General features: G+C 39.0%; 1 protein-coding gene across 1 annotated transcript in view; it reads left to right on the forward strand.

Annotated features, from left to right (window-relative positions):
• Dnah8 (dynein axonemal heavy chain 8) overlaps positions 1 to 27915 on the forward strand; it is a 280498-nt gene that overhangs the window by 118065 nt on the left and 134518 nt on the right. The window contains exons 41-54 of the mRNA XM_015487349.2: positions 1897 to 2069; positions 3080 to 3258; positions 9612 to 9799; positions 13037 to 13123; positions 13223 to 13330; positions 14217 to 14351; positions 15617 to 15778; positions 17677 to 17923; positions 18050 to 18291; positions 18378 to 18518; positions 20718 to 20955; positions 24487 to 24629; positions 25084 to 25218; positions 26077 to 26199. Coding sequence (XP_015342835.2) covers positions 1897 to 2069; positions 3080 to 3258; positions 9612 to 9799; positions 13037 to 13123; positions 13223 to 13330; positions 14217 to 14351; positions 15617 to 15778; positions 17677 to 17923; positions 18050 to 18291; positions 18378 to 18518; positions 20718 to 20955; positions 24487 to 24629; positions 25084 to 25218; positions 26077 to 26199 — 2301 coding nt within the window. The remainder of the gene's footprint in view (positions 1 to 1896; positions 2070 to 3079; positions 3259 to 9611; positions 9800 to 13036; positions 13124 to 13222; positions 13331 to 14216; positions 14352 to 15616; positions 15779 to 17676; positions 17924 to 18049; positions 18292 to 18377; positions 18519 to 20717; positions 20956 to 24486; positions 24630 to 25083; positions 25219 to 26076; positions 26200 to 27915) is intronic.

Raw genomic sequence — 27915 nt, forward strand, 5'->3', positions numbered from 1 at the left:
TATACATATTAAAGTTTAAGAAAAACTACTGTAGGATTTTTCTCTGGATCAAACTAATCAGAAGGCTGCATACTTAACCATACTGCCTTTCACAGACTTGTTTTCATTGAATTGCAATTACCCTTATACTTTTACTTTCAATTAAGTCCACCTCTAGAAACCCTGGAGTTGAATCCACTATTGTATCTGCTATGAACCTACTATGGAGGACATTTTTGCATCTCCGACTTGTAAAGCTTTAGTCCCATGGAAGAAATTTCTTGTAAAACTAAGAGCTGGGTTGAAGCTGTAGCTCAGTGGTAGAGTGCTTGCCTAGCACACACGAGGCCCTGGGTTTGATTCCAGCCCCACAAACTAATAAAAAATCAAGAACAACAAAACCCTAAGTGCTGAGCAGAGCTTATTTTCATGTAGAATGGATTTAAAAAAATTAAAAGCTCATACAACAAAAACTACAGAACAGTTTTTGTCTTAATTACCACTAGCCTCACATTAAGTTTGCATCTCGACTGCAATAAACCTTCCTGGCTGGCGTATGTACCTGCGCCTTTTCCATGTGTCATGCTTACAATATTGTAATACATGTTCAGAACTTAATGAATGCATTAGCTGTTCTTTTTCTCCTCCACCTCCTTCTTACCACCTTAGTGGATTTTGAATGCACCTTGCTGACTGCATCTCGGTGGCTCTGGGTCCTGTATTAGCAGAGTCCCTGGGGATGGGCCCAGACTGTTTGCTGAAAGGAGCTCTTTGAAGGCGATGACTACAAATGGTGCTTTAGGTGGAAAGCCAGCACCCCCTAACTGGAGGGGGAAGCATGGTCATAAATAACGCTACAAACAAAAAATGACAAAAAAACAAGACTACTAATAGCAAGACATAGGGAGACCTGGTCAGAGGAAAGCTGAACATGAGCGGCCAGAGGTCCATTCCTTAGCATCAGCTGAATGACGTGGAAGTGGGCCTGCTGGGTTTAAGATCAGTGAAGAGGATCACATGCCACTTTCCTGAGTGCGCAGGACTGAGGTCTCTCCAGGTTTACCAGTGAAAAGTCATGAAGCACTCCAGAATGCAGTTGGTGGAATGGAGTTTCTACAGGTGCTTGCCTGGTTTCTGTCTCTTCTATTGGACCCAGCCTAATACCAAGCACAAGAAAGGAATCAATAAACATTCACTAAATGAAGATAAATGAAGATTCACTAAATGAAGATAACAGAGCTTGCATTCATGGTGGCGGGAGCCCAGGATGCCTTGACCAACAGATATATGCTGATGACTAGGCAGGTCAGGTGGCGTGGCCATAGTGCTGGTGCAGGAAGATTTGTGCCACTATAACCATGCATTTTCTTGTTTTATATCTTCAGTGGCTTCCAACTGCCATGAAGACCCTCCCTCAAACCCTCCCCATGGCCTGACAAAGCCCCAACTCTCATTCTCAGTTGTACTGACCTTTTTTCAGTTCCTTGAACAAGCTAAGTAGATCTTCTTAGATTTTTGCCCTTTATGTCCTTGGATAATCTCAACTATTTATCCAGGTTTGAGTTTAGATGTTCCTTCCCCTGAGTGCCCCTCTCTGACCCCCTAGACTAGATTAAGGCCTCTTGCTACATATTTTCATGAACTCTGAATTTCTCTGGCAGAGTATTTTTTTCATACTGTGTTGAAATTTCTGGTTTCACTGTTGTCTTTTGTCTTTTTCTTTGGTCAGAAGGCAGGAACTGTATCTGTCTTTGTTCACCCGGCCTAATACCAAGCACAAGAAAGGAATCAATAAACATTCACTAAATGAAGGAGAATCAGTTCATGAACAGTTGCACAAAAACTACCTATAAGCTTGAGTTTTAGGCTATTGCAGTGCAATATGTAACATTTTTTTTTTGTATTTATGTTTTAAAGGTAAAAATGCACGTCAAGTCAGTTACTGATTTTGAATGGCTGAAACAGAGTAGATTTTATTTTAAGGAAGATTTGGATCAAACTGTGGTATCTATTACAGATGTTGATTTTGTTTACCAAAATGAATTTCTGGGATGCACTGATCGCCTTGTTATTACTCCGTTAACAGATAGGTAGGAAATTCAGTTCTTGTCATTCTATTTTGTAATTAAATAACATGCTTAAAATTGTTTTATAATTGTATTTGAAATATTAACAAGCATATTGCTGTCATGTTGGGCCTGTACCAGCTCATCAAAGCCAGTCTTAACAATGCAGTAACCTTAGCTGTTACTTAAATGAACAGGCACATTAAATTTTTATGAAGTAGGAAAAAAGTGAAAGAATAAAAGCAAGTTTGAATGTTAACAGTGAGCAATTTAATAATGAATTTTAGACTGCAAGACAGAAAAATAGCCTGAGAACTATAAAGGAAGTTATTAGTATTGCAAAGAAGGAGATGCCTTGAATATCACATGAGGCCCTGGTTCAGTCTTCAGGATTTTTCATGTTTAGAAATTGATACCTACAGTGAAGTTTCTTGATCAAGCGGAATGATTAGTCAGTAGTAGATCCCCTTACATTTCTTTCCAGTATTTGACACAGGGCAAGAACTGGGAATTTTTCATCTTTGTCTATCTCTCTACGCTCAGTTCAATATGCTGTGCATAGGAAGCACTCAGTAAGTGTTTGTAGAATTAACTTAAATTGGGATTTAAAACAGTTAGTTAAATGTTTAAGTAGGTCTGTTTCCAGGTAAAATTATGACACAATCAAATTATATCTTCAGCCTCCTCCTGACTTCTCTAATCCCTCCTTTGTTTGATCCCCTTTTTTTATGTGGGTTTCTCAAGCTTTAAAATAAGTAGCCCAGGCTGGGGATGTGGCTCAAGCGGTAACGTGCTTGCCTGGCATACGCGGGACTCTGGGTTCGATCCTCAGCACCACATAAAATAAAATAAAGATGTTGTGTCCACCGAAAACTGAAAAATAAATATTAAAAAAATTCTCTCTCTCTCTCTCTCTCTCTCTCTCTCTCTCCCCCCTCTCTCTTAAAAAAAAAAATAAGTAGCCCATTCCCATCACCTTGGCCTTTTACTTGTTATTGTGCACACACAAAGCCTTGTCTGATTGACACTTGCAGATGCTACATCACCCTAGCGCAGGCTTTGGGAATGAACATGGGAGGTGCCCCAGCAGGACCTGCGGGCACTGGCAAGACAGAAACCACCAAAGACATGGGCAGGTGTTTGGGGAAATATGTGGTCGTGTTCAACTGCTCAGATCAAATGGATTTCAGAGGCCTTGGAAGGATTTTCAAAGGCAAGTGTGAAATAATGCTCATTAATTTTTGACATAAATTTAAAATGATATGCCAAGTAACTTAACATTAGTGTGGGTTGAGCTATAGGATATTGTTCTTTTTCTGGATCAAAAGTGGCTTGATACGATCATTTTCATGGGTTTATTGCTGGTGTTATAGTCCATGCATTGAATGAGTATTGGATTATAAAAGTGGAATCAATATATAATGGACTGAAATAGCAGTGGAGAAGGTAAGATCACGATAGCAAATTGGTGACACGTCATTCCCTTCCTGTGTGAAATCCCACTGAACCGAAACATTTTTTAAAAGCTTAGCAACCCTGGAAAGTAAGAAGAGAGTGGCCATTTGCAGTTGGAAAATTTTGAGAATATCCTGGAAGGTAGGTAATAGGTGATTTTAGATGGACAGAAAACAAAAACAAACGAAATGTTCAAGGGCACTTCAGCTTCAGAGCTCAGTCCTTAGAAATCTCTTTAGATATCTATATGCATTCTCTTGGTGATCTTGGGCAAACCCAAACTTAAAAATACCATCTATAGGAGCTGGGGTTGTAGCTCAGTGGCAGAATGCTTGCCTAGCATGTGTGAGGCATTGGGTTCAATTCTCAGTACCACATATAAATAAATAAAATAAAAATCCATTGACAACTAAAAAATATTTAAAAAAATATCATCTGTAGGATGACTCCCAAATTTATGTCTCTTGGAAACTCTGGCTTCATACATGTAAATGCCAACTTAACACCTCCACTTAAAAGTGTAATAGGTCCAAATTCCCTACTTCCAGCACCAAACTCCTCCCCTCTGTTTCTCTCTCTTCCTTAGCCTTCTTCATTTTCCACTCCATTCTTCTAGGTACTCAAGAAAACTCCTTTACTCCTCTGTTTTCTCTCTTATTTACATTCAAACTGTCAGCAAACACTGTTGGCTTTACTTTCAAAGTGTACCTCGCATCTAACACCCTCGTCTCACTGGACCATTTCAGTAAGCCTCCTAACTGGTCTCCCTGTTGACCCTTTTCCCTTCTGTTCTAGTCTCCAACCTGCACCTCGGTGATCCTTCTACATGTAGGTCAGACCCTGACACTCTGCTGCTGAAAGCTGTGCAGTGGCTTCACTCATAGTAAAAGCCAGATTCCTTACAGTGGTCCTGTTATCCTACATGCTCACCCCCACTCCTTCCCGGGTCCCCAGTGCATTGCTCTGACCTCTGACCTCATCTCCCAGTGCTTTTCCCTCATTCCCTCTACCATAGCCTTATTGACCTTCCTGATGTTGCTTAGACACCTGAAGCATACTCAACCCCTAGAGACCCTACATGCTGTTTGTTACATTCTTTTCCCAGATCTCTCTCCACGTGGCTCACTTTATAAAGGACATCCACAGCATACACAGCTGAAAATTTGAAAGATTTCTCTTTGAGATGAAGTGTAAGACAAAGATTGTCATTATCATAACTTCTGTTCATCAGGGCATTATAATTCTAGCCAGTGGTGTAGAGAACAACAGCAGGAACCACAAAAATACAAAGATGAGGAAGAAAGGATAAAATATAGGAAGAAATATAAGAAATTTTAAAACTTTTAATTTAAAATTTAAAAATTTAAAAGAAAGAAATATAAAATAAGAAATAAGGAAGAAATGTAAAATTTCATTATTTCAAATGATGTGGCCGCTATATAAAATTGAACAAATCTATAGAAAAATAGAAATTAGAAAAGTTACTGGAATATAAAGTTATATAAATCAATTTTATGTCTACAAATCACAAAAAAGTTACAAAATGAAATTTTCAGAAATATGTTCTTTAGAACATAATTGAGAGAGTGTGATATTGGGGTGGGAATGGATAACTAGACCAGGGTAATATAGTAGAGATGCAGAAACAGGCCAAGGACACTTGGCATATGGATAAATGGTGGTGTAAATCAGTGATGAAGAGTTGGGCTTTATAATAAATTGTTCTGGGATAACTGGTGAGTAATACTTATCAAGGGGATTGGATCCCTGCCTCACACTTTACACAAAAAAATCAGTTTGGGGGCATAAGTGCTTATATGTGGAAAGTAAAACTATATAGTTTTCAGAATGGAAATTAAAAAAAAACTCACAAACCATAGAGACAATGGTTTACTTTAAACTCATTTAAGTTTAAAGCTTTTGTTCATCAGCGAATACCACAATGAAAGTGAAAAGCCATGCCAGAAATTTGGAAAAGGCATTTTTCACAGGAAAAGAAATTTTATATTTCTTTCTAAAATGGGTTGTATCTTATATATGTGTGTGTGTGTGTGTGTGTATATATATATATATATATATATATATATATATATATATATAGTCTACAAATCAATGAGAAAATATAATAGGAAAATGAGGAAAGGCATTTTGCATATGAAGAAAACCAAATGAATAGCAACCAAGTAATGTATATCATGATGTGATTCCCTTTTGAACTTAACATTCTAACAAAAACTTAACTGTACCATTGTTGACCCCGGGTAGAGATGTAAGGCAACAGAAACACTGTTCACCCCTGCTGGGAGTGTAAGATCTTTTGGGAAGTCAGTCAGCATCAGTTTAAAAGGCATGTACATGTTGACATCATGGTTTCTCAGCTACCCGACTCTTGGTATATATTCAGATGAACAGTGCTTTGTACCATGGCACGTGTGAATATTCACGGCAGCATCACGCGTAACAGCAAATAAGTGGAGACAACTCTGTGTGTCTCCTGTGGTAGCCTGGATATGTAAATTGTGAACATGTCATTTATACATTACATACAAAGGAAGGAAAATTATATATTAAATTTTATTTAACAATGTTGCATAGCATCACAAATGAGTAACTACAATGAGATGCATTGATAGAGAACATATCACACACTAGTATTTTTTTTTTTTTTTAATTTTTTTTATTGTGGGTTGTTCAAAACATTACAAATTTCTTGACATATCATATTCCACACTTTGATTCAAGTGGGTTATGAACTCCCACCCTCACCCCATACACAGATAGCAGAATCACATCAGTTTCACATCCTAGTATTTATTTTGAAATCAGTTTTATTTTTAATGTTGACATGTAATATTTATATTTATTTATTTATGGGATACATTGTTCTAATTCAATACATGTATACAATGTGTAATGATGGAATCAGGGTAGTTAGCACTTCCTTTCTTCAGATACTTTCATTTCTATGCATTGGGATCTTTCTTCTCTAGTTATTTTGAAATATGTCATTAACTCTTGGAGACTCTAGTTGCCCTATTGTGCTATATGACATCAGAACTACTCCCTCTGCACTGTTATGGTGCCCATGCTCAGCCCTCTCCCCATCCCTCACTCTTCTCCTTTCTGCCCTCTATTCTCCTCTCTACTTCTCTTTTTCAGCTTCTGCAAATGAATAAGAACATGTGGTATTTATAATTATATATAAGTCTAATTTGTTGTGAAGGAAGCAAGTCTTATAAGAACACACAGAATATGATCAAATTTATTTAAAATTAAAATTATTTAATATGCCAGATAGGTAAAATAAAAAATAAATAATATATACACATATTATTATATCATTTCATATTACATATTATCCTTGTACATTAATATATTATTATTATGTGTATTCTATACACACACACACACACACACACATAGGTTGTTTTAAAAATGATGATTTTTCCACGAAGTTCAGATTAGCAGCCATCCCTCTTGGGTTGGGGAGAGGGAACAGTAGTTGGGGAGAAAGGCTGGAACTTCCCTATGATGTGTTAAATATCAGGAGTTCACTCATCCAGCCATTACTTTAAATGGGATGATCAGGGTGATCTTGTCTCAATATTTTAGTCTTTATTTGATATTTCTCCACTTAAAAAGGAGAAGACGGCTAGTATGGTGGCTCATGCCTGTAATTCCAGTGGCTTGGGAGGCTGAGGCAGGGGGATCATTAAGTTCAAGGTCAGCTTCTGCAATATAGTGAAACTCTATCTCAAAATAAAAAATTTAAAGGACTTGTAGAGCTGAGGATGGAGCTCAGTGGTATAGCACTTGCTTAGCATGCATAAAGCCCTGGGTTTGATTCCCAGCACCATAAATAAGTAAACAGGCTGGGAATGTAGCTCAGTGGTAAAATGCCCCTGGGTTCAATACCCAGTGGTACAAACTCAATAAATATATAGGAGAAGAAAACATAAACTATAGACTGGAAGAAGAATATTTTAGCATATATAACTATCAAAAGATTAATATCCAATATTTAAAAGATTCTCCTTAAATCATTAAAAAAAAGCAAAATGAAACAATAATGAGATGCCATTCTCGCTCCTACCGTATTGGTAAAAATGGAGAAGTATGGCAAAATCACTATAGGTTAGAATGTGTAGCTGCTCAGTGCTGCTCTGGGTGTGCAATGTGGTAGAACTGCCTCACAAGAAGACTTTGGTAGCATTTGGCATATCTTCTTTGACTTAGAATTTCCACTCCTCACATGCAAGACTGCTGCATTGTTTTTGCAAATCATTAGCACTAACCCCAATGCCCTTTGAGAATAGCATGAATTTTTAAACTGGCATATTTATACAACAGAACACTGTATAATATAGCCCTCCAAAGATCTACGGCACTGGATTAGATCTGCATGTATCATCATAGGTAAATCTCAGAAAAACAATATTGAGCAAATCAAATCACAGGAGGATATATACAGTATTCTTTACAGATAGACATACATAAATTTTGGACAAGCTAATTATGTAGTGTCCACAAATGCAAGCAAAAGAGCAATATTTTAAAACCATCCAGAGGAACCATTGATGTAAAGTTCAGGATAAAGTTACCTCTGAAGAAGGAGGGTGTGTAGATGCAAGGGGACATTCATGAACTTGAACTCTCTAATATCCTATTCTTTAGAATGATATCTGAAGTAAGAAAGATTTGATGAATAGGTACATGGTTTTTATTTATATTGTTTCTCAAAATTGTTGGCATGTTGAAAAAAAACATTCCCAAGAGTCATTTTCTGATCAGAGAGAAGGGTTCTTCTGTAGATGACTCCTGGTCACAGAGTTGGAAGATGATTGAGAGAAGCAGAATAGAGTACAAGGTAACCCTGGAAGGTCAGGATTATCATATCGAGGGCGGAGAAAAAGAAAAGGAAGTGGCTTTTTCTCCAGTGTTTTTCTTTCATATAAAAGGTGTGACACAGCCTTCTGAAGTAGGAGCCAGATAGGTCCACCTCAGATGGGGGCTCAGGCCAGAGAGGCAGGGCCAATGGACAGTGGGTTAGATGACAAGCCCCAAGTCTAAGGGGGAAGCTCTCCTGCCTCTTCCTCCCCTTTCTTTAAAGCACCAATGACAGGCATGCACTCTGCAAACAGGGATTTGCCTTTGAGATGAGTAAAAAAACACTGAAAAACCATTATACAGAGATAACAGTCTTATGAAATATTTGAAGAATTTAGGAAGGCTCCCCCAACCAGTGAAGAGACCTACTGGAAACAAAAGAGAACTCAACAGTCAGTAAAATTCATAGCTTCAGAGAGATTCAGGAATTGATCATGTTCCACCAATGAAAGAAAAACAAATTGATATGAGACAATAATTGGAATTCTTGGAAATTGAACATGCATATTAGCAGAATACCCAGCCAAGAGAATATACTGTAAAGGCAGAAAGAGATGAAAAGTTTAATGGAAGAACTGAAGGATCACAGGGATAGATAGATAAATTCTATCATTCATGCAATGGATATTACCAAGGGAGAGAAAAGAAAGACTGGGGGTGGGCAATAATAAAAGTCATAAAAGCCTTTCACATAGCTGAAGGTAATGATGGTTTTCATCCTTACAGAGAGAGGGGGGCCAATGTTCATGATAGCCAGGTCTGCCTTTGTGCTGGGTTTTGTGAGAAATAAATTAAAATCCCTTTGGTCTTCCTCTTTCTCATCCTGCATCCTTACATTTCTATCTCACTGCAATAAAAAAAGAACAGAGAGCCCTGACCCAGGTGGGGCATCCCTTATTTTGTCATTTCCCCCAAACACTATGGCTCCTTCATTGTCATCTCACTTCAGGACTGGGCCAAACTATACCCACCTCCAGCGTCCCTGAATGATATGTTCATACTTTGATTTTGACAGTGTGCTATTTTCATTGTTTTGGTGATGACATACAAATAATTAAGGATCTCCTTATCACTGGAATTCAATATGTCTTTGTAAAGAGGCAGATATGAAATTTTACATAAGTGTGTTTGCGTATATGTTTGGAAGCACCTTGGAGAAATGATTGCTATCACGAAGGTGGATGGTGGAGTAAAACTTTACAAATTAACTGTTTTTCATGCCAGGTCTTGCACAGTCGGGTTCCTGGGGCTGTTTTGATGAGTTTAACAGAATTGAATTGCCTGTATTATCAGTGGCGGCACAACAAATTTATATTGTTTTGACAGCGAGAAAAGAGAGGAAAAAACAGTTCATATTTTCTGATGGTGATTGTGTTGATTTAAATCCAGAATTTGGAATCTTCTTAACAATGGTGAGAACACAGGCTTCAGATGCAATTTGATTAGTCTAATTGTTACAGAGTTAAGTAAAAGTATTTATGTATTAGTCGTTAAGTAACTATCCAGGAGTCATGAATGCTTTGTTTTTTTGTTTTGTTTTAGTTGTAGATGGACACAATACCTTTATTTATTTACTTACTTATTTATATGTGGCGCTAAGGTTCAAACCCCGTGCCTCACACATGCTAGGCAACCCCAGCCACCATGAAATCTTTTTTTTTTAATTTTAAATTTTAATTTTTTTATTATAGTTAGACATGATACCTTTACTTTATTTATTTATTTTTTTATGTGGTGCTGAGGATCGAATCCAGGGCCTCACCCGTGCTAGGCAAGTGTTCTACCGCTAAGCCACAACCCCAGCCCATCCCATGAACTCTTTATTATATGATTTTTATTTGTTTTTCCCCCATGGTTCTGGAGATCTAACCAGGCCTTCACACATGCCAGGCAAGGGCTCTGCCACTGAATTACATCCCCAGCCCTGACATTTGTTTTGAGTAGTAAAAATAGCCCAGATAGAAGATGAAATAGTATAACATGTTAATAACAATAGCTACTGCTTGTTAAGCACTTAATATGTGTAAGGTTCTGGGCTAAATGTTTTGTATACTGAGTCAGCACAACTCATGCCATGCTGCAGTAACAAACAGTCCCCAAATCATAATTGCTTAAAACCACAAACCTTTATTTCTTCCTCATGCCATATGTCCATTATGAATTGGCTGGGGTAGGAGCAGGCAGTCATGGTCTGCTTTAAATGTCTTTATTCTGGTACTCATGCTGACAAGGTACTCACTAGCTCAATCATTGCTGGTTGGTGCAGCAGAGATAAAAGAAAACATGAGGAATTGTGCTCTGGCTCAGCGTTTCTGTCCACAAATAACACAAAGTCACAAGACTCATTGGCTAAAGCAATTCACATGACCACACCTAACTTCAAGGTGACAGGGCTGGACAGCCCTACAATGCAATTGCAAGGGAAAAGAATGTGATATATTTGGTTAGTGATATTGAAGACTATGCATGCACATTATTTCATCCTATGACTCTGATAGCTCTCTGGGGTTGATATTTCATAGTCAAGGAACTTGAGGCTCAGAGAAGCTGAAAATACTGCTCGAGTTATACAGCCAGTAAGAGTATTATATCTCTGACATTAGAACTTGACTGCTTATAATTTCTACACTTTGTTTTTTCCTGATACTTAATAGGAGGAAATGACTTAAAATTTTCAAAATAACTTAACAAGATCCTATATCAAAGCAATTGTAACAAATCCAATTACCATGTGATTGAGGGCAGAATTTCGGGATTCAGCATTATAAAGATGGAAAACCAAAGACATGAATGAACAAGAGTTTCTGTGAATCAGGGAAATGAAGTTAACGTTGAATCCATTTTAATGTTTTTAGATACTAAATTAAATCTCTAAGTTTTGCAAGATGACACAAAGTATTCTGTTTTCTATGTCTCAGTAGACAAAGATAAATATAGGAAACAGCAGCAGAAAAGTTTCTGATAAATTTTGTTGTTAGCAAACATGCAGGAAAGCAGTTAGGAGGAAATAAGAACAATCCAGAGATTAGTTATAACTCAGGAATGGGATGAAGAAATTTACTCAGTGTGAAACTAGAGCATAGAAAAATTTAAAAGAAACTTAACATTCTCCTGGGTTAAGAATATTAGAAATATTATTTGGATATTGCATTAAGCTATGAATAACTGAGACATGAAAAAATAGCCGCTTAATAGATAAGATCTTAAGGTCTGTGTTCATACTTGGTCATGGTTTCCATCTTCAAGGTCACTTTATGACCCAAGACACTGCCCAAGCATCTCTGTTTTGTTGTAGCCAAGTGATTAAATTGGCCCCCTTAGTCATGGAGGGTCTTTTACAGTGTGTCCCTTTTCCTCTTACTACGTAGAATCTCATCACCCCAGCCCAGCCATGAGGCAGGTGGGACAGTGTTGTTTTCAATCTGGGTGGAGAAGTGTGGTTAAGGAAGGGGAGGGTCTATGCAGAACAACTAGAAATCTCAATTTCTAGCACTTAGCAAGATACCTGGCCTCCTGACAGAACCCTGTACATGTTCAGGGGCTGTTTCTTTTCTTTTCTTTTGGCACTAGGGACTGAACTCAGGGGTGCTTTGTCACTGAGTTCTGTCCCCAGGCCTTTTAATTTTTATTTTATTTTAAAATTTTGAGACAGGGTCTCACTAAGTTGCTTAGGGCCTCGCTAAGTTGCTGAGGCTGGCCTTGAACTTGCAGTCCTCTTGCTTCACCCTCCAGAGCTGCTGGGATGACAGGCGTGCACCACCACACCCAGCCAGGGACCAAAGGTTTCTTAATGGACTCTTGTTATTTGCTTTACTTGTCTTTGAACCACCAACCTTTCCTTGGGGACTTTTGGGGCTGTCCTGTCTTCTATCTGTTGTTACTTATGAGGAGACTTTGTTTCCTTCCCACCTCCACTTTTGTCCTTTGTAGCCTTTTCTCATCATTCCCTTCTTTATTTCCTTTCATCCCCCCCCCCCGTTTTTTAAAAATGGTACTTTGTTAGCCCGATAACTAACTATGACTGCAGAGAATATTGAACAGATGAAATAAAAATGACCTTCCTAAAGTTTTCTCCTCTTTCAATAATGTACATTGGACCATCATTATTCAATTTGTCAGTTTTCTAGTCTTTCATTTTCTTTTTTTTTGTTTTTAAATGCATAGGCACATAGATGCTTAATTTTTGCTACACAAAATTTTGCATTACTTTAATAATATAATGAAAACGTGTATATATATCTATCTCCATGTATATATGGAGTGGTATGTACATTTTTAAATACAAATGGTGTAAAATGTATTTTGGGAAAGGGAAGGACATTTTATGAATCTAACATTTTCGAATACCACTGTAGAATCTGAAGAGTATGAAATGTCTTTGTATTAAGAAACTGAATGTGGGCTGGGGTTGTGACTCAGTGGTAGATCGCTTGCTTAGCATATGTGAGGTCCTGGGTTCCATCCTCAGCACCACATAAAAATAATAAATAAAATAAATGTATTGTGTCCATCCACAACTAAAAACTTTTTAAAAATCTGAATGTATTTGTATTTGAATCTGAACCAAGACGAGGAGATGTATTTACATTCAAGAATCAACAATGAAGATTGTAGCATTAATTAAAAATTAAATATATTCTAACTCTTAGAACCCTGGATATGCTGGGCGCCAGGAACTGCCAGAAAATTTGAAAATCCAGTTTAGAACTGTTGCTATGATGGTTCCTGATAGACAGGTATGCACCAGGACTTATAAGTGGAACATAATTTGTGGTTTTTAAAAAGCCATTCTTTCCCCTTAAAGTTGCTGAAAAAAATCTCATATTAATTTTCAGATCATTATGCGAGTAAAACTTGCAAGCTGTGGTTTTCTTGAAAATGTTATCCTGGCTCAAAAGTTTTACGTTCTTTACAAACTCTGTGAAGAGCAACTTACTAAACAGGTAACTTTATCCATCTCTTTTTCTCCTATAGTATAGAATTTGGTTTTCCACTTTGCAATTTTACCTTGATAAATGATAATCAGTGAACTAAAAAACAACAACAAAAAACCCCCAACTCCATTGACTCTTTTCTAGAGTGTATTTATGATTAATTTGGCATACTTATAAGTAATTTGACCTACTGATTATGTATATTTTTAAAATCCTTTATTTGGAAAAAATTGTAGATTGACAGGAAACTGTAAGAAGGTGTGCACCTTTTACCCAGTTTCTCCCAATGTTGACATATCATAAAGACAGTACAATAATGAAACTAGAAAATTGACCCTGTACAATCCACAGAGTGTATTAAGGTTTCACCCTTTATGCATGCACTCGTGAGTGTGTGTCTCTGTGTGTGTGTAGTTGTAATGGAACTATATCACAAGCAAAGATTGTGTAACAACCATTACAGTTAACATACAGAATGGATCCATCAGGTGACAGATGCTCCCACTGAAGAAGAACCACACCACTCTCTCTCCCAAATCCCTAACCCACTGCAACCATTAATCTTTTCTCCATCTATAATTTTATATCAGGAATGCTATGCAAATGGTATCATGGAATATGTAACTTGTTGGTGGTGCATTTAATATCTGTGTGTCACTCAGACTGTATCATTCTCAAAAGATATTTAGGGTGTGAACCCTGTATCCTACCCTGGATTTTCCAATAGGAATGATCGTTTCTCAGTCAAAGGAAAAGGACAAGAATTTAGCTCCTCATACTTGCAATTCAGATCCTCCAAAATGACAGCAGATTGTCTACCTATTTGTAGAGAGTGAACTTAACATTTAGAGTGTTTCAAGTAAATAATCTCCTCCCACCTCTTTTTCCACCCTAGGTCCATTATGACTTTGGACTGAGAAATATTCTATCTGTGTTGAGAACGCTTGGAGCTCAGAAAAGAGCCAGACCAGAAGATAGTGAATTAAGCACAGTCATGAGAGGACTAAGGGATATGAACCTCTCTAAATTGGTATCTTTCTTCTCTGAATTTACTTCCCTTCCATTGGTAGTAGGGGTTGGCTTATATTGAGCTGTGGACACTAATAATTAGAGAGTTAATGAGCATGCTTCCAGAAGAAGGTAAAGGACTCCATCACCCTGCATGACAGAAAGGACTGCAAGTGCCTTCTCCTCTGTTGGGGGCAGTGAAGCAGGTCCACTGTGGGCTCCAGATCCAGATTTTCATTCCACTTCTCCACTATTACAGTGTAACACAAATTCTAAACACAAAAATCTAGATTCACAGGAAACTCTGAGAACTTTGTCCTTTGTCCATGAATAGCTTGTTTCCAATAAGCTCCTCTCTAATATCTGTATAGTTCATTACTATTGCAAGTCTGTTGAGGTGGACTGCCTTATTTGAGCCTCGTGGCAACTCTCTGATATGGGCAGCTGATTTGCTTATCGTCATTTGACTTATGGGGGAACAGAGACTCTGGGAGGGAGAGGACTCACCTGTATTCCTAGTGAGCCAAGGAGCCAAAACAAAAATCCATGATTTTGGGAAGCCAAATCATCGGCTCCTTCCAGGGCACCTCACTGCCTCTCTGATAATGGTATTCTTGCAACTTCTAGACAAACATTGGAGAAAGCATCACAGAAGTTCCAGAGAAGAAGGGATAAAAATCAGTAGGGGTCATAGGTTGGGCAATCTGTGTATTAAAGACTTCTTCTCAGGCAGAAAGAACGCTGCTCTAATGGGGCTTTCTAGTCAATATTGGATGAAATCACAGAGAGTATCCTGATTTAAATGAAATATTGATATTGTGTTCTCATGGCATTGGAACATAAGTCACATGTTTTTTAAAAAATATTCATTCTTAAGCTTTAGGTGGATACAATATCTTTATTTTACATTTATGTGGTGCTGAGGATTGAACCCCGTGCCTTGTGCATGCTAGGTAAGAACTCTACCACTGAGCCACAACCCCAGCCCCAAGTCACATGTTTTTAGGGTTAATGTGAACACAGTCTGAGAAGCAGAATATTCATATGAAGTAACGAAGTCAGACCTTGAGCAGTAGATTGAGGCTGGATTGTAGCTATCAGATGCCAAGGAACTTTGGGCACAGTGTGAATTCAGTGGTGATGTTCAGAAGAAAGTGGCAGAGAATGCAAATCTGATTAGGAGAGTACCAAACGGTTCTCTGGGCATGAAATGGCGTGTGCAGTGCACATCTCTGCTTGTTGATAGGTGTTTGTTGACTAAGGTTATTTTAACCTGTGCACCCTTAGGTTGATGAAGATGAACCCTTGTTCCTCAGCTTAATCAATGACTTGTTTCCGGGGTTACAACTGGACAGTAATACTTATGCAGAACTGCAGGCTGCTGTAGCCAACCAGGTTCATCTAGAAGGTTTAATTAACCACCCACCCTGGAACCTCAAACTTGTACAGGTAAGGGCATTTTAGTCTGTTATCAGTGCAACAGAAAGTGTGTACTGCTAGAGGTCACCATGTGACTACAACATGATTTGCATCTTATTTGATGGAAGTGTTGAAACAATTAAAATGCTACATACATACATCATTGCAGGGAGAGTCCTCACGGTATGAATTTGTCCTAGAGAGAAAGTATGGGTTTACCCTGCCTCACAGAAAACAAGCAGTAATTTACTCTGGTTGTTACTTCACCTGGTGAAAAGTATGGACGGTAACCAGAATCCCCAAAACAGTTGGAATGTGAGCTTCGGCGTCCAGGGGCCCAGTGCCTTAGAAATCTGGGCTCCCTCACTGCTTTTTTTTTTTTTCCTGTGTGGTGTGCTGTGTCCTTTACCTACATAAAAACTTGAACCCATTGGCATCTTTCTCTCCACCTACTTCATCCTGTGACAGCTCCCTAACCTCCACCTATGGACTCAAGAACCCGTAGCAGAGACACAGGCTCAAATCTCTACGAGCTTGTTGCTTTGAGGGGTGTTTCCCAGGGCTTTTGGAAAATGAAGGAGCAGAAATTGTATTATAAATTGCATTTGGAAAGAAATAACAATTATTACTTTAGCTCACTATTCTCCACCAAATTATGGCTCATGCAAATATATGGGACATATCCAGATCTCACATGGAAATATATGGAGAAACATATAATTATTTTTCATTATCCATGTATTGGAAGCCATTAGAATTTTTTTTTCTTCTTGGCACAACATTATTTTGCATATGATATCCATACTGTATAATACTAAAATCCTAGTCATCTCAATGAGTGACTCTAGAATCTTGGTGGGTGTCAGTAACATTATTCTTGGACATGGTGGTATAGCCAGTGCTTCAGTTGCTTTTAAAGGATGGGTTATAATAGTAATACATTTCTATCCAAAATGCTAGGACAGCTCAGATTCTACCTTGGATGGGTTGTGAGATCTTTGACTTCTTATTGTTATTAAGAGAACCACAGGCAGGATGTCTGCTGATATGCTCTTAGTATGTCTCCTTGAATCCTGTTTGCCCTTTCCACATGCTGCCTTCCTGGCTTCTATGTGCCTTTACTTGTAATGCAAGAGAGGACTGGAGCCACTTTGTGGGTAGGCACAACAGGTTGACAGTGCCTGAGAGTTTAATCCCTGTCCTCGAGTCAGCCTCTCCTTAAATAAGGACTGATAGGTGATGGAGAAGGAAAGTCAAGCTCCCCTCTTCCAGGTGGATCCTCAGTCCCTGAGGTGTAGCTCACATCAGAAACTCCCCAGCAGAATCATGCTTAAGTCTCTCCTCTGCAGGTGTCCTCAATCACACCTGGCCTCACTTCTTCCCATTCCTGTCTTGCTTTTTCCTCCTCCTTCTCCATTTCTCCTGGGAACACTCCTGGGGAGGGGCGGGGAAGCCTTTGCTCAGGAATCCTATTCAAGATGTGCTTCTGAGAGCCCCAGGCCCGCCATGAATCCTGGATCTTCACTGTGGTGCGTGGAGTTGCGGCTTTCTACCACTAAGGGGCGATATCATCACATTACACACACAGAAAATTTTGCATGTGGAAAAACTGCTGGTTCTCAATCCGCAAACCAGAATCACAAGGAGTAGTTTGAGAAGCAAAAAGTAGACCCCAGGTTGATGGTTATTCCAGAATGTAATTCAAGTTCCACGACGTCATTACTTTAGCACTTATGTTGTTTTATCATGTGGTGCCAATTCGCTGTCTCTATCTAGCAACTCAACAGTTTTGACATTTTTTAAATACTGAACTAGTTACTTGAATGAAAACTCATTTAAAGCTTTTCACATTTCAACTAGCTACTATGCATGTCAGCGGAAGACTCATAAATTAAATTTTTTCCCAATTTATTGTTTTAATTGTGTAGTTATATGAGACCTCTCTGGTTCGGCATGGCTTGATGACTCTTGGGCCCAGTGGTTCCGGGAAGACAACGGTTATAACAATTCTGATGAAGGCATTAACAGAATGTGGAAGGCCTCATAGAGAAATGCGAATGAATCCAAAAGCTATAACTGCACCTCAGATGTTTGGCAGGCTGGATACCGCCACCAATGACTGGACAGATGGGATTTTTTCTACTCTCTGGAGAAAAACGCTGAAAGCTAAGAAAGGTGCACAGGAGCCCGCCTCTGTGATCATTTTAACTTGCCAGTTTATAAATAATACAATATTTGTTTTAAACTTCTATTTTCAATATCTGTAGAGAAAATGTGATTTTCCACTTTAATTGTTTGCAGGTGAAAACATTTTCCTCATTTTAGATGGCCCGGTGGATGCCATTTGGATTGAGAATTTAAATTCTGTGTTGGACGATAATAAAACACTCACGTTGGCTAATGGGGATCGCATTCCCATGGCCCCGAGTTGTAAGCTTCTGTTTGAAGTCCACAACATTGAGAATGCCTCTCCAGCCACGGTTTCTAGGATGGGCATGGTCTATATCAGCAGCTCTGCTCTCACCTGGAGGCCAATACTGCAGGTGGGGATGGGAGATGGGTGGAGGCCTGCCCAGTGCCTGGCCATTTTGCACTTTCCTCATAAACAGATTCTGCTCCTCTGCTGCAGGCCTGGCTGAAGAAGCGGACTACTCAGGAATCTACCGTGTTCCTGACTCTGTATGACAAAGTGTTTGAAGATGCATATACATATATGAAACTAAGCCTCAGTCCCAAAATGCAGCTCTTAGAGTGCAACTATATTACACAAGTAAGGGTTTGTTGTTGTTGTTTTACATTTTCTACTTTTGAGATTTCATTTTCACTCAGGGGCAGTTAATAGCGATCTAAATAGAAAATTCATGCAGTCCATAGAAATCTTTTTTTAAAAAATATTTTTTAGTTGTAGTTGGACACAATACCTTTATTTTATTTATTTTTATGTGGTGCTGAGGCTTGAACCCAGGGCTTTGCACATGCTAGGCAAGTGCTGTACCGCTGAGCCACAACCCCAGCCCAGAAGTCTTTTTTTTTTTTTAATATTTATTTTTTAGGTATAGTTGGACACAATACCTTTATTTAATTTATTTATTTTTATGTGGTGCTGAGGATCGAACTCAAGGCCTCGCATGTGCTAGGCAAGCATTCTGCTGCTGAGCTACAACCCCAGCCCGTCCATAGAAATCTTTAAAATTTTTTTTAATTTGCTTTTGTTAGTTATACATGACAGTAGAATGTATTTTGACATATCATATATACGTGGAGTATAACTTCCCATTTTGTGGTTGTACATGATGTGGAGTTACACTGGTTGTTTATTCATATATGAACATAGGAAAGTTATGTCTGATTCATTCTACTGTCTTTCCCAGTCTCATTCCCCTTTCCCCGCTTTCCAATCTGGAGAACCTCCCCTCCTCCCTTCCCCTGCCTGTTGTGAGTCAGCATTCACATATCAGAGAAAACATTTGGCCTTTGGTTTTGGGGGATTTACTTATTTCACTTCACATGATAGTTTCTAGTTCCATCCATTTACTGGCAAGTGCCATAATTTCATTCTTCTTTATGGCTGAGTAATATTAAATTGTGTATATGTATATGTACCACATTTTCTTTATCCATTCATCTGTTGAAGGACACTAGGTTGATTCCAATACAGTGACCCCTATCACCACCACCCATTGAAAGACAGCATCTGCATATCAGAGAGAACATTTGGCCTTTCGTTTTTTTTTTTTTTGGGGGGGGGATCAGTTTATTTCACTTAGCCCGATATCCTCCAGTTCCATCCATTTATTGGCAAATGCCATAGAAATCTTTTTACGGTATGCACCGTTGAAGGCTCTGAGAAGTTTGATTCCTACTAAAGATCTTACAAATGATCACTGACATCTCTACTGCTTTCACTCCTCAGAGGGATGTCAGCAGGGAAAGAGGGATGAATCATCTCCTTCACTGTCAGGTTTACTAACTTGTTCCAGAAAGTGTGTCCAATGATGAGAGTCAATATGATAAATGAATCAAGCTAGCAGTTTGACAGAAAAATACAAAGAGGAGTTTGTGGCTCTCAGAAAAACTTAGCAACATGGGCTTTGCAAATTTAGTGTAGCTCAGAAAACCTTTCAACAAAAATGTATTGGTATTCTTCTTTCCATACTTTGTTTTTCTAATTAGTCTTTGAAGAAAAACAGAACTAATCATAGATTTTTTTAAGGGCTTTTCTAGTTCCAGTCTATTGGTGATAATTACTCATGCTAAATCGTTACCCATGATTTGGTTTTCCAGGTAAGGGATATCAATCAGTGAGGCTGGGTACATTAGAAATAATACATAAGACCCAAATCAATGAATTATTTAGTGACCACTTTTAGATGTTTATATAGGATAAATTTTTAGCTTGAAATAATTTTTTAAGGGCCAGATAATAATACTTTAGGGTTTGTATAACTCTTTGTCTCGACCATTCAACTTTGCTGTTGTAGGACAAAAGGAACTAGAGATGGTATGAATGACCTGTGTGACTGTTCCAATAAAACTTTATTTAACAAACAAGTGGCTGCTGCCCCACCTCCCCCAGAGAGCACAGTTTGCTAAGTCTTGCATAATGTTAAAAAGAAATAAAATCTTCTATCTGGAAAAGTTTGGATAATCAAACTTTAGAACCAGAAGGCTACCTTAGAAAACATTTAGACTGTGACTTTCGCATTTCAGATTAGGAAACTGAGGCTCAAGAGTGACATGAACTGGGATTACAAACCACGCTTCCAGATTCCCAGGCCAGCGTTCTTCCTGCTAGACCACCCAGCCTGTCTGAAATGGGTGGCTGGGGGCTGTAGGACAGTGATCAAGCAAGATCTTGAGATATTTCTGTTCTCTTTTCTTTCTTGCCTTCTTTTATTATTATTTCAAAGTTGTTATCTGAAAATTTTTAATTGAGAAAAAAAATGTCTCTTACTTAAAATTTTTTTAGTCTCTCAATCTTCTGGAAGGTTTAATTCCCTCCAAAGAAGAAGGTGGTATTTCATGTGTGGAGCATCTTCATAAGTTATTCGTGTTTGGCCTAATGTGGAGTTTAGGAGCCCTTCTGGAGTTGGAAAGCAGAGAAAAACTTGAAGTCTTTTTACGACATCATGAAAGCAAGTTAAACTTACCAGAAATACCTAAAGACACAAATCAAACCATGTATGAGTTCTATGTCACGGATTATGGTAAGTTCGGTGAATCATACCTTGCCTGACTTTTTTTAAAAATATTTTAAAGATGTATAGTTACAAATATAGAAAAACTGTGATAGAAAATATAATAAGAGAATCAAGGCTAAAATCTGTCCACAGGATTAGCATAGTAGCTATTACTGGTTCAGAATCCAACATACCAACCAATCTTACCTGACTTTTTAAATGGGAAAAATATGAACTACCATAAACTCTCCTATGGGTGGGGGATGGTAAACCAACTACAAAGAACAGAATTGTTAATACCATTTTAAAAGAGCATACGTACAAAAGATCATAGAATTTTGCATATTAGCCATGCTAGGAACTGTGTAGAGACTCCTGATTTCTCCTTGTGGAGTGGCCCAGGTGAAATCTGGCCTAAGTAGCAATGCCTCTTACATCATCTGCTTTCTAAGGCTGACGTAGGAAGAAAGCAGCATAGAGAACAGAGATTCTTCATGGTGCAAAATGTGGAAATGCCCGGAGCATGTTAGTCCTACAGCTTCCCAGTAGGAAATGTTCCAATGAGTAGAGAATGACCCCAGCAGGTGGGGCTCTACTTACCTGTCACAGACTTGTCCTTCCCTGGGTGGCAGGCCCAGCTCACTTCTCCTTAAAAGAAATGCCCATGAACTTGGTACTTTTATCTGGAGCCCAGTCCCTAACTCTTCTAAACCCTACAGAGGGAAAAATATGCTTTATTGATATTTACTTTTATTTCCTCCTAAAATCTCTAAAATAGCAAAGAGAGTTTTTTTTCCCCCCAAATGCATGAACTCAAAAGGATAAATACAATAGGCAATTGGATGGCAATAACAAAATTTTGAAATCAACAGAGAGGGAAGTTGTAATTGATTTAGCATGCTGGGCAAAGGGAAACCTGAAAGTGACCTTGGGAAGTGTTGAGAAGTAATTCACCTTTGAAGGACTCAGATACTGGAAACTGGGGTGAAGGTGTAGATAAGAATCAAGAAGGCGTGTTGTTTAAGAAGACCTCCTGGTCCTTTCCTCCCAAGCTCGCTGCCGGACAGCTGCACGCAGCCCTCACTGGCAAAAGACTGAAGAGTTATGGTTTGGAGAGCACAAAACTGAGGGGTTTCCTAGGCTTGGGGCACCCTGGGCACATTAAAGGGTGGAAGACTCATATTGAAAATAAGTGCAAATTTGGGTTTGAAAGTTCTGTCCTTGAAGGAACTGAGATAAATGCATTTCCCCACCACTGGCACTCCTTAACCAGAATGAATGACCAGTGGTTCTATAGCACATGATGAAGCATATAGAAGGTCTCAGTTGACAAAAGGGAACTCCAACTCAGAATGCAAAATGACAATTAAGTGAATCCTTAAATCTAAACATGAATTTTTCAGAATCCATTGTCAAAGCCAGGCACAGTGGCACTTACCAGCAACAAGAGGGAGGCAGGGGATCACAAAGTTGAGGCCAGTCTAGGCAATTTAGAGAGACCCTGGATGCAGTTCCCAGTACAATCAATAAATGGATGGATGGGTGAGTAGATACATATACACACACATACATAGAATCCAGAGCAATCCACAGTCAGTCATGTTCAAAGTTCAGGTTGCTTCCCCCTGAGCATGTCATATTATTTAAAGGCCAGGCCCCCGGTTACTCAGAGACTGGAAATCTATCTGTAGCAATTTTCTAATCATATGGCATCCAATTATTATGCCAATTAAATAATTACCTTCCTTTGTATCATCAAAGGTAGACATTGATATCTTTGTGTGTGTGTGTATGTGTGTGTGTGTGTGGTACTAGGGATTGGATTCAGGGGAGCTCTACCCCTGAGCTATACCCCCAGCCTTTTAAATTTTTTATTCTGAGTCAGGGTATTAATGAGTTGCCCAGACTAGACTGGAACTTGCAATCCTCCTGCCTCAGCCTCCTGAGTTGCTGGGATTGTAAGCAGGCATCCCTGGGCTAGGTCACTGATACTTACTTAAAAGAGCCGTCTAGCTGGGCATGGTGGCATATGTCTGTAATCCCAGCAGCTTGGGAGCCTGAGGCAGGAGGATTGCAAGTTCAAAGCTAGCCTCAGCAACAAGCAAGACTCTAAGCAACTTAATGAGACCCTGTGTTAAAATAAAAAATAAAAAGGGCTGAGGATGTGACTCAGTGGTAGAGCACCCCTGGGTTCAATTCCCTGTACCACCCACTCCCCAAGAAAATGAAAGAGCAGTATGGTGAGTTTATGGCATTTCTTCCAAGCCAGTACTGGGTCTATACGTTTAGATGATGGTGTTTTCTTGGTTTTACTGGAGTCCTAAGTGGTTCTCTGACTAAAATGTTGAAGGACTGCAGGTATCTCATCTCACCACAGCCTAAATAATTACTTTGTGTGGGGAGTTGGGGAGTGAGCTACAACCCCAGTGCCTGAATGACTACTTTAGATGAAATGGAGTTGCCTGAGCACGTGCCCACGAAATGAATGAAAATATTACATACTTGGTGGTTAAAAGGGGTTCTAATATATTTATTCCATATGATCTCTAGCTAGTTATTCATTACCACATCTTTCATCCATCCATTTAAAAAAAATCCGTGGACATTAACATTTTTGGAGGTACTTTATTTTTAGATTTAAAATAAAATATGAGAATTTCTGCTTTTAGATAAGATGGAGTAAGAGAGACTAGGTTTAACCTCTTACATTAGAAAGCTGAAAAAAAGGTATAAAGCAATGTTTTTCAGACATTGGAAAATGGGAAGCATATGACTCAAATCACTGAGGGAAGTGAACAAGGAGATTTTACCACATTACTACTGGACTAGCAGTCTGTCCAAAACGAGGAGGCAAAGGTGCATTCTGGGAAGGTCAAGAAGCTAGAATTGGCAGGGCAGAGCACCAGAGAGGAGGATCTGCACAGAGAGGAAGTGTCAGAGACCAGCAGAAACAGAGACAAATGTACAATTTTAGAAAGGTTTCCATACTCTATCAATAATCAATAACAAACAGACAAAATTAGTTAAGTATATAGAAGATTCGATCAACACAATCAACCCATTTTACCTGACTGACAGATATAGTCTACTGCCAAACAGAATGTACATTCCCTTTAAGAATAGAGAAACATTTACCAAGATATTCTGGGCCATAAACTATTTATCAGTAGGGAGACTTTATAGCACTTCATGTCTATATTACGAAAGAATAAGGGTTTCAATTACATCCAAAGTAAGCAGAAGAAAGCAACAACAGTAATTAAAACAGAAATCAATGAGATAGAAAATAGAACAATAGGCAAAAAAATCAATGAAACCAAAAAGATAGTTCTTTGAAAAGATCAATGAAATTAATAAATTGCTTTGCAGAGATATTGAATAAAAAAGGAGATATAAGTCACCATTGAATGAAAGGGCAGATACAGTAATGTATTTTAGGAAAGTGTTTTAAATGTTTATATGATCCAACTTATCATTTATAGCACTTATATTTTTGTATTCTGACACAATATTTGAAGAATGCATTTTCCTGAAGATGAAATTTTACTTACCATGTAGGCGATTGGGAGCACTGGAACAAGAAAGTTCTTCCATACTATTACCCAACTGACAGTATTCCAGACTATTCATCAATTTTGGTTCCAAATGTTGACAATGTTAGAACAAATTTTTTGATGGACACCATTGCAAAACAGCATAAAGTAAGTATAACAGGGTCTTAGATGGTCACAAAAAAGCCCAACTCTTTTCACAGGCTACAGACAGAAGAATTGAATTCCAAGACAAGGGCCTGGAGGTAGTGTCAATGCAGGGAAGCATTTTTGACAGATGAATGTCCTAGGGCACTCTGCAACTCAGCATCCTCTGAGCTGCTGACCCCCAGCTTGCTGGAAAGTGGACTGTCTGTTCTAAGTCTGGTCCACACTCCCATGCTTAGGAATAATGACTCATTCTCTTCCAGCACTTTTACAGGACTCTATGCATTTTATATTTAAATCTTTAATTCAACTAGGAGTTATTTTGATGGAGGTGTGATTCCAAATAGCAATTAGAAAGTCACTGCATCCAATTATAGGAAGCAAGAGTAGCCAGTAGAACCTTAAGACATTTGAAACTTAAACATTTCCTCTCACCATGGTTACCTCCTGACTGCAGGCTGTTTTGCTCACGGGAGAGCAGGGAACTGCAAAAACGGTAATGATCAAGGCCTATTTGAAAAAATATGATCCCGAAGTACATCTTTCCAAAAGTCTCAACTTTTCATCAGCCACAGAACCAATTATGTTTCAGGTAAGCCCCCCATCATTTGTTGCTGCAGTAAACATTTAAAAATTTTAAGTATTGCTTACAATAAACTGTGTGTGATCTGTATATATGTATATATGTATGTAGAGAGAGAGAGCTAACTGGGGCTATATCTATGTATATCATATATAGAGAGAGAAAAAATAAGAGAGAATGAAATAAGGCTGCAGTCAGCCTTCAGCTAGTTGGCCTTCTATTTAAAAATTTTTTTTTCTTAGTTATAGATGGATACAATACCTTTGTTTTATTTTTATGTGGTGCTGAGGATTGAACCCAGTGCCTCACATGTACCAGGCAAGCACGCTACCACTGAGCCACAACTCCAGCCCCTAGCTGGCCTTCTTGTGGCTAAAGTTGAAGCCAAATTCAGATAACATGTTTTGGCCTAATGCCAAGGCTGAAGCTGAACTTTGGAGCATATTTATTTTCGTATAAAGTCCTGATTAACATTCCCCAACACTTGTTTATGAAAATTCAGCAGCATGTATTTTAATAATTATATCTACACTTATTTTGTTATGTTTTGGTACTGGGGATTTAACCCAGGAGTGCTTTGCCACTGAGCCACATCGCCAGGCCTTTTTTATTTTTTTTATTTTGAGACAGGGTCTCACTAAGTTTCTAAGGGCCTTGCAAAGTTGCTGAGTCTGTGCTTGAACTTTTGATCCTCCTGCCTCAGCCTCCCTGTTGGCTGGGATTACAGGTGTGCACCATCTGTGCCCAGCATTATTTACATTTATTAAATGCATAATAAATTGTATCCTATTCTGAAAAGATGTTCATGTTTTTTAGAAACATGGAGTACGACCTAATGCATTAGACAAACCATTTCCTTTTCTCTAGAGAACGATTGAAAGCTACGTGGATAAGCGAATGGGAAGCACGTATGGGCCACCAGGAGGGAGAAAAATGACTGTGTTTATTGATGATATTAACATGCCTGTGATTAATGAGTGGGGAGATCAGGTATGTCTAAAGTATCTCACACAGATGAAGCCTAATGGGTATTTTTAGATATGTCAATAACCTGTGTGTTCTTAAGTCTAGTAGCAATTCTCAGACTTTTTGGACTCTCCTTTCTTGAAATCCCTGTGTACTCTTCTACGATGACTCCCTCCTGTCTCTTTGGCGACCTGGTTCCAGTGTCCTTTCTGGGCCTTCTCTTGCTTCTTCCTTTCCCTGAGATTTCATCCTTGCTCTGACCTCTCTGCACTCTCTCTCTCTCTCTCTCTCTCTCTCTCTCTGAGGACTATGCAATGTTTAAAACAACAACAACAACAACAACAAACAGACCTATTTATTTACTTACTCTGCCACATACCTCAGTCCTAGCTGTAGTCATCTATTGCTTTGAGTCACTCCCTATTAGAAGACCTCACCAGCGTTGCGAGCACTGGGCACACTCCTGGTGGCATCCCACCGACATACACTGCCTCACCAACACCATCTACCAAAGTCCACCAGGGTTGGTCCTGTCCTGCTCTTTAACCCCATTCACCTTAGACACCACTCAATGTGTTCCTTGTGTCCCTTGCCCCCTCCACCTGTTCTCACATACACAACCAGTTAAAACATGAGTCAGATCATGACACACTCCTCTGTTCAGAATCCTCTGAGACTTGTAGTTGTAAGTGCCCAAATCCTTACCATAATCCAAAGACCCTATGCTGTTTGATGTCACCTCCCCAGAACTCCGCCCCAGCCACATTTACTGATCCTGTATGTGCCTGGTATGTCACTCGGCTTCTCTGCCTTTGCTCATCTCTCTCTGCCTGGAACGCTCTTCCCCTGGGTATCTGAATGGATTGCTTTCTCATCTCCTTTGGATGTAGGCTTTTATGTCACGGGAGGTGAAGACTTCCCTGCTCTTCATATTCCCCAATACCCTGGAGAACCTCCTGCTGCATTTCTCTGCTTTATTTTTTTTCAAAGGCTTACAGTACTCCATTTTGTTTATATATAAGCATACATTTGTATATTTTGTCTCCCATAAGGAGAATGTGTGCTCCATGGACAAGGATTTTTGTCTAGGCTACGTGAGAAGCTGGCACACAGTAGTCATTCATTAAATGTTGGTTGGATGAAAGTATTATATTTGAGGTGCTGGTGTGCCGTCCATTTGGAAATGCCCAGCAAGAATTTGGGTGCACGGGTGTGGAGCTTAGAAGGGACTCTGAAGCTAGAGTTACAGCATTGAGATTCTTTGGCATGTAGTGTCGAGATGATGTCCCCTGGGATAGCAAGAAGAGAAGAGGGCAAGGGCAGAACCTTGGAGAACAATCACACATGAGGGATGGGCGGGTAAAGCATAGCCTGGGAAGCAGCCCAGAAGTCATGCCTTTGAAACCAAGAATGGAAAAATGAACAAGAAAGAGGAAGTGTTGCAGTGTCAGAAGCTGCAGAGACGATAAGATGAGCACATAAAACCCCAACCCCAAACACTCATTAAATAATATTTTGAAAGCTCAGGGAGGAGACCATCCTACATACTGATCTGAAGTATTTTGATGCTGGATGTTGCATGTGAAAGGTGTCTATAGTAAAATTCGAAACTCTAATACATTGGTGATTGTACCAAATATCTAATAACCACCCATCTAAATTTATTTGGAAACTTTTACTTGTGTGGTGAAGGGCACCCTGGACTTGCACCAGACATGTTTGACTGCTGGGGTAGGGTTC

The sequence above is a fragment of the Marmota marmota genome, unplaced genomic scaffold (assembly GCF_001458135.2).
Source record: "Marmota marmota marmota unplaced genomic scaffold, marMar, whole genome shotgun sequence".
Classification (NCBI taxonomy): Eukaryota; Metazoa; Chordata; class Mammalia; order Rodentia; family Sciuridae; genus Marmota; species Marmota marmota.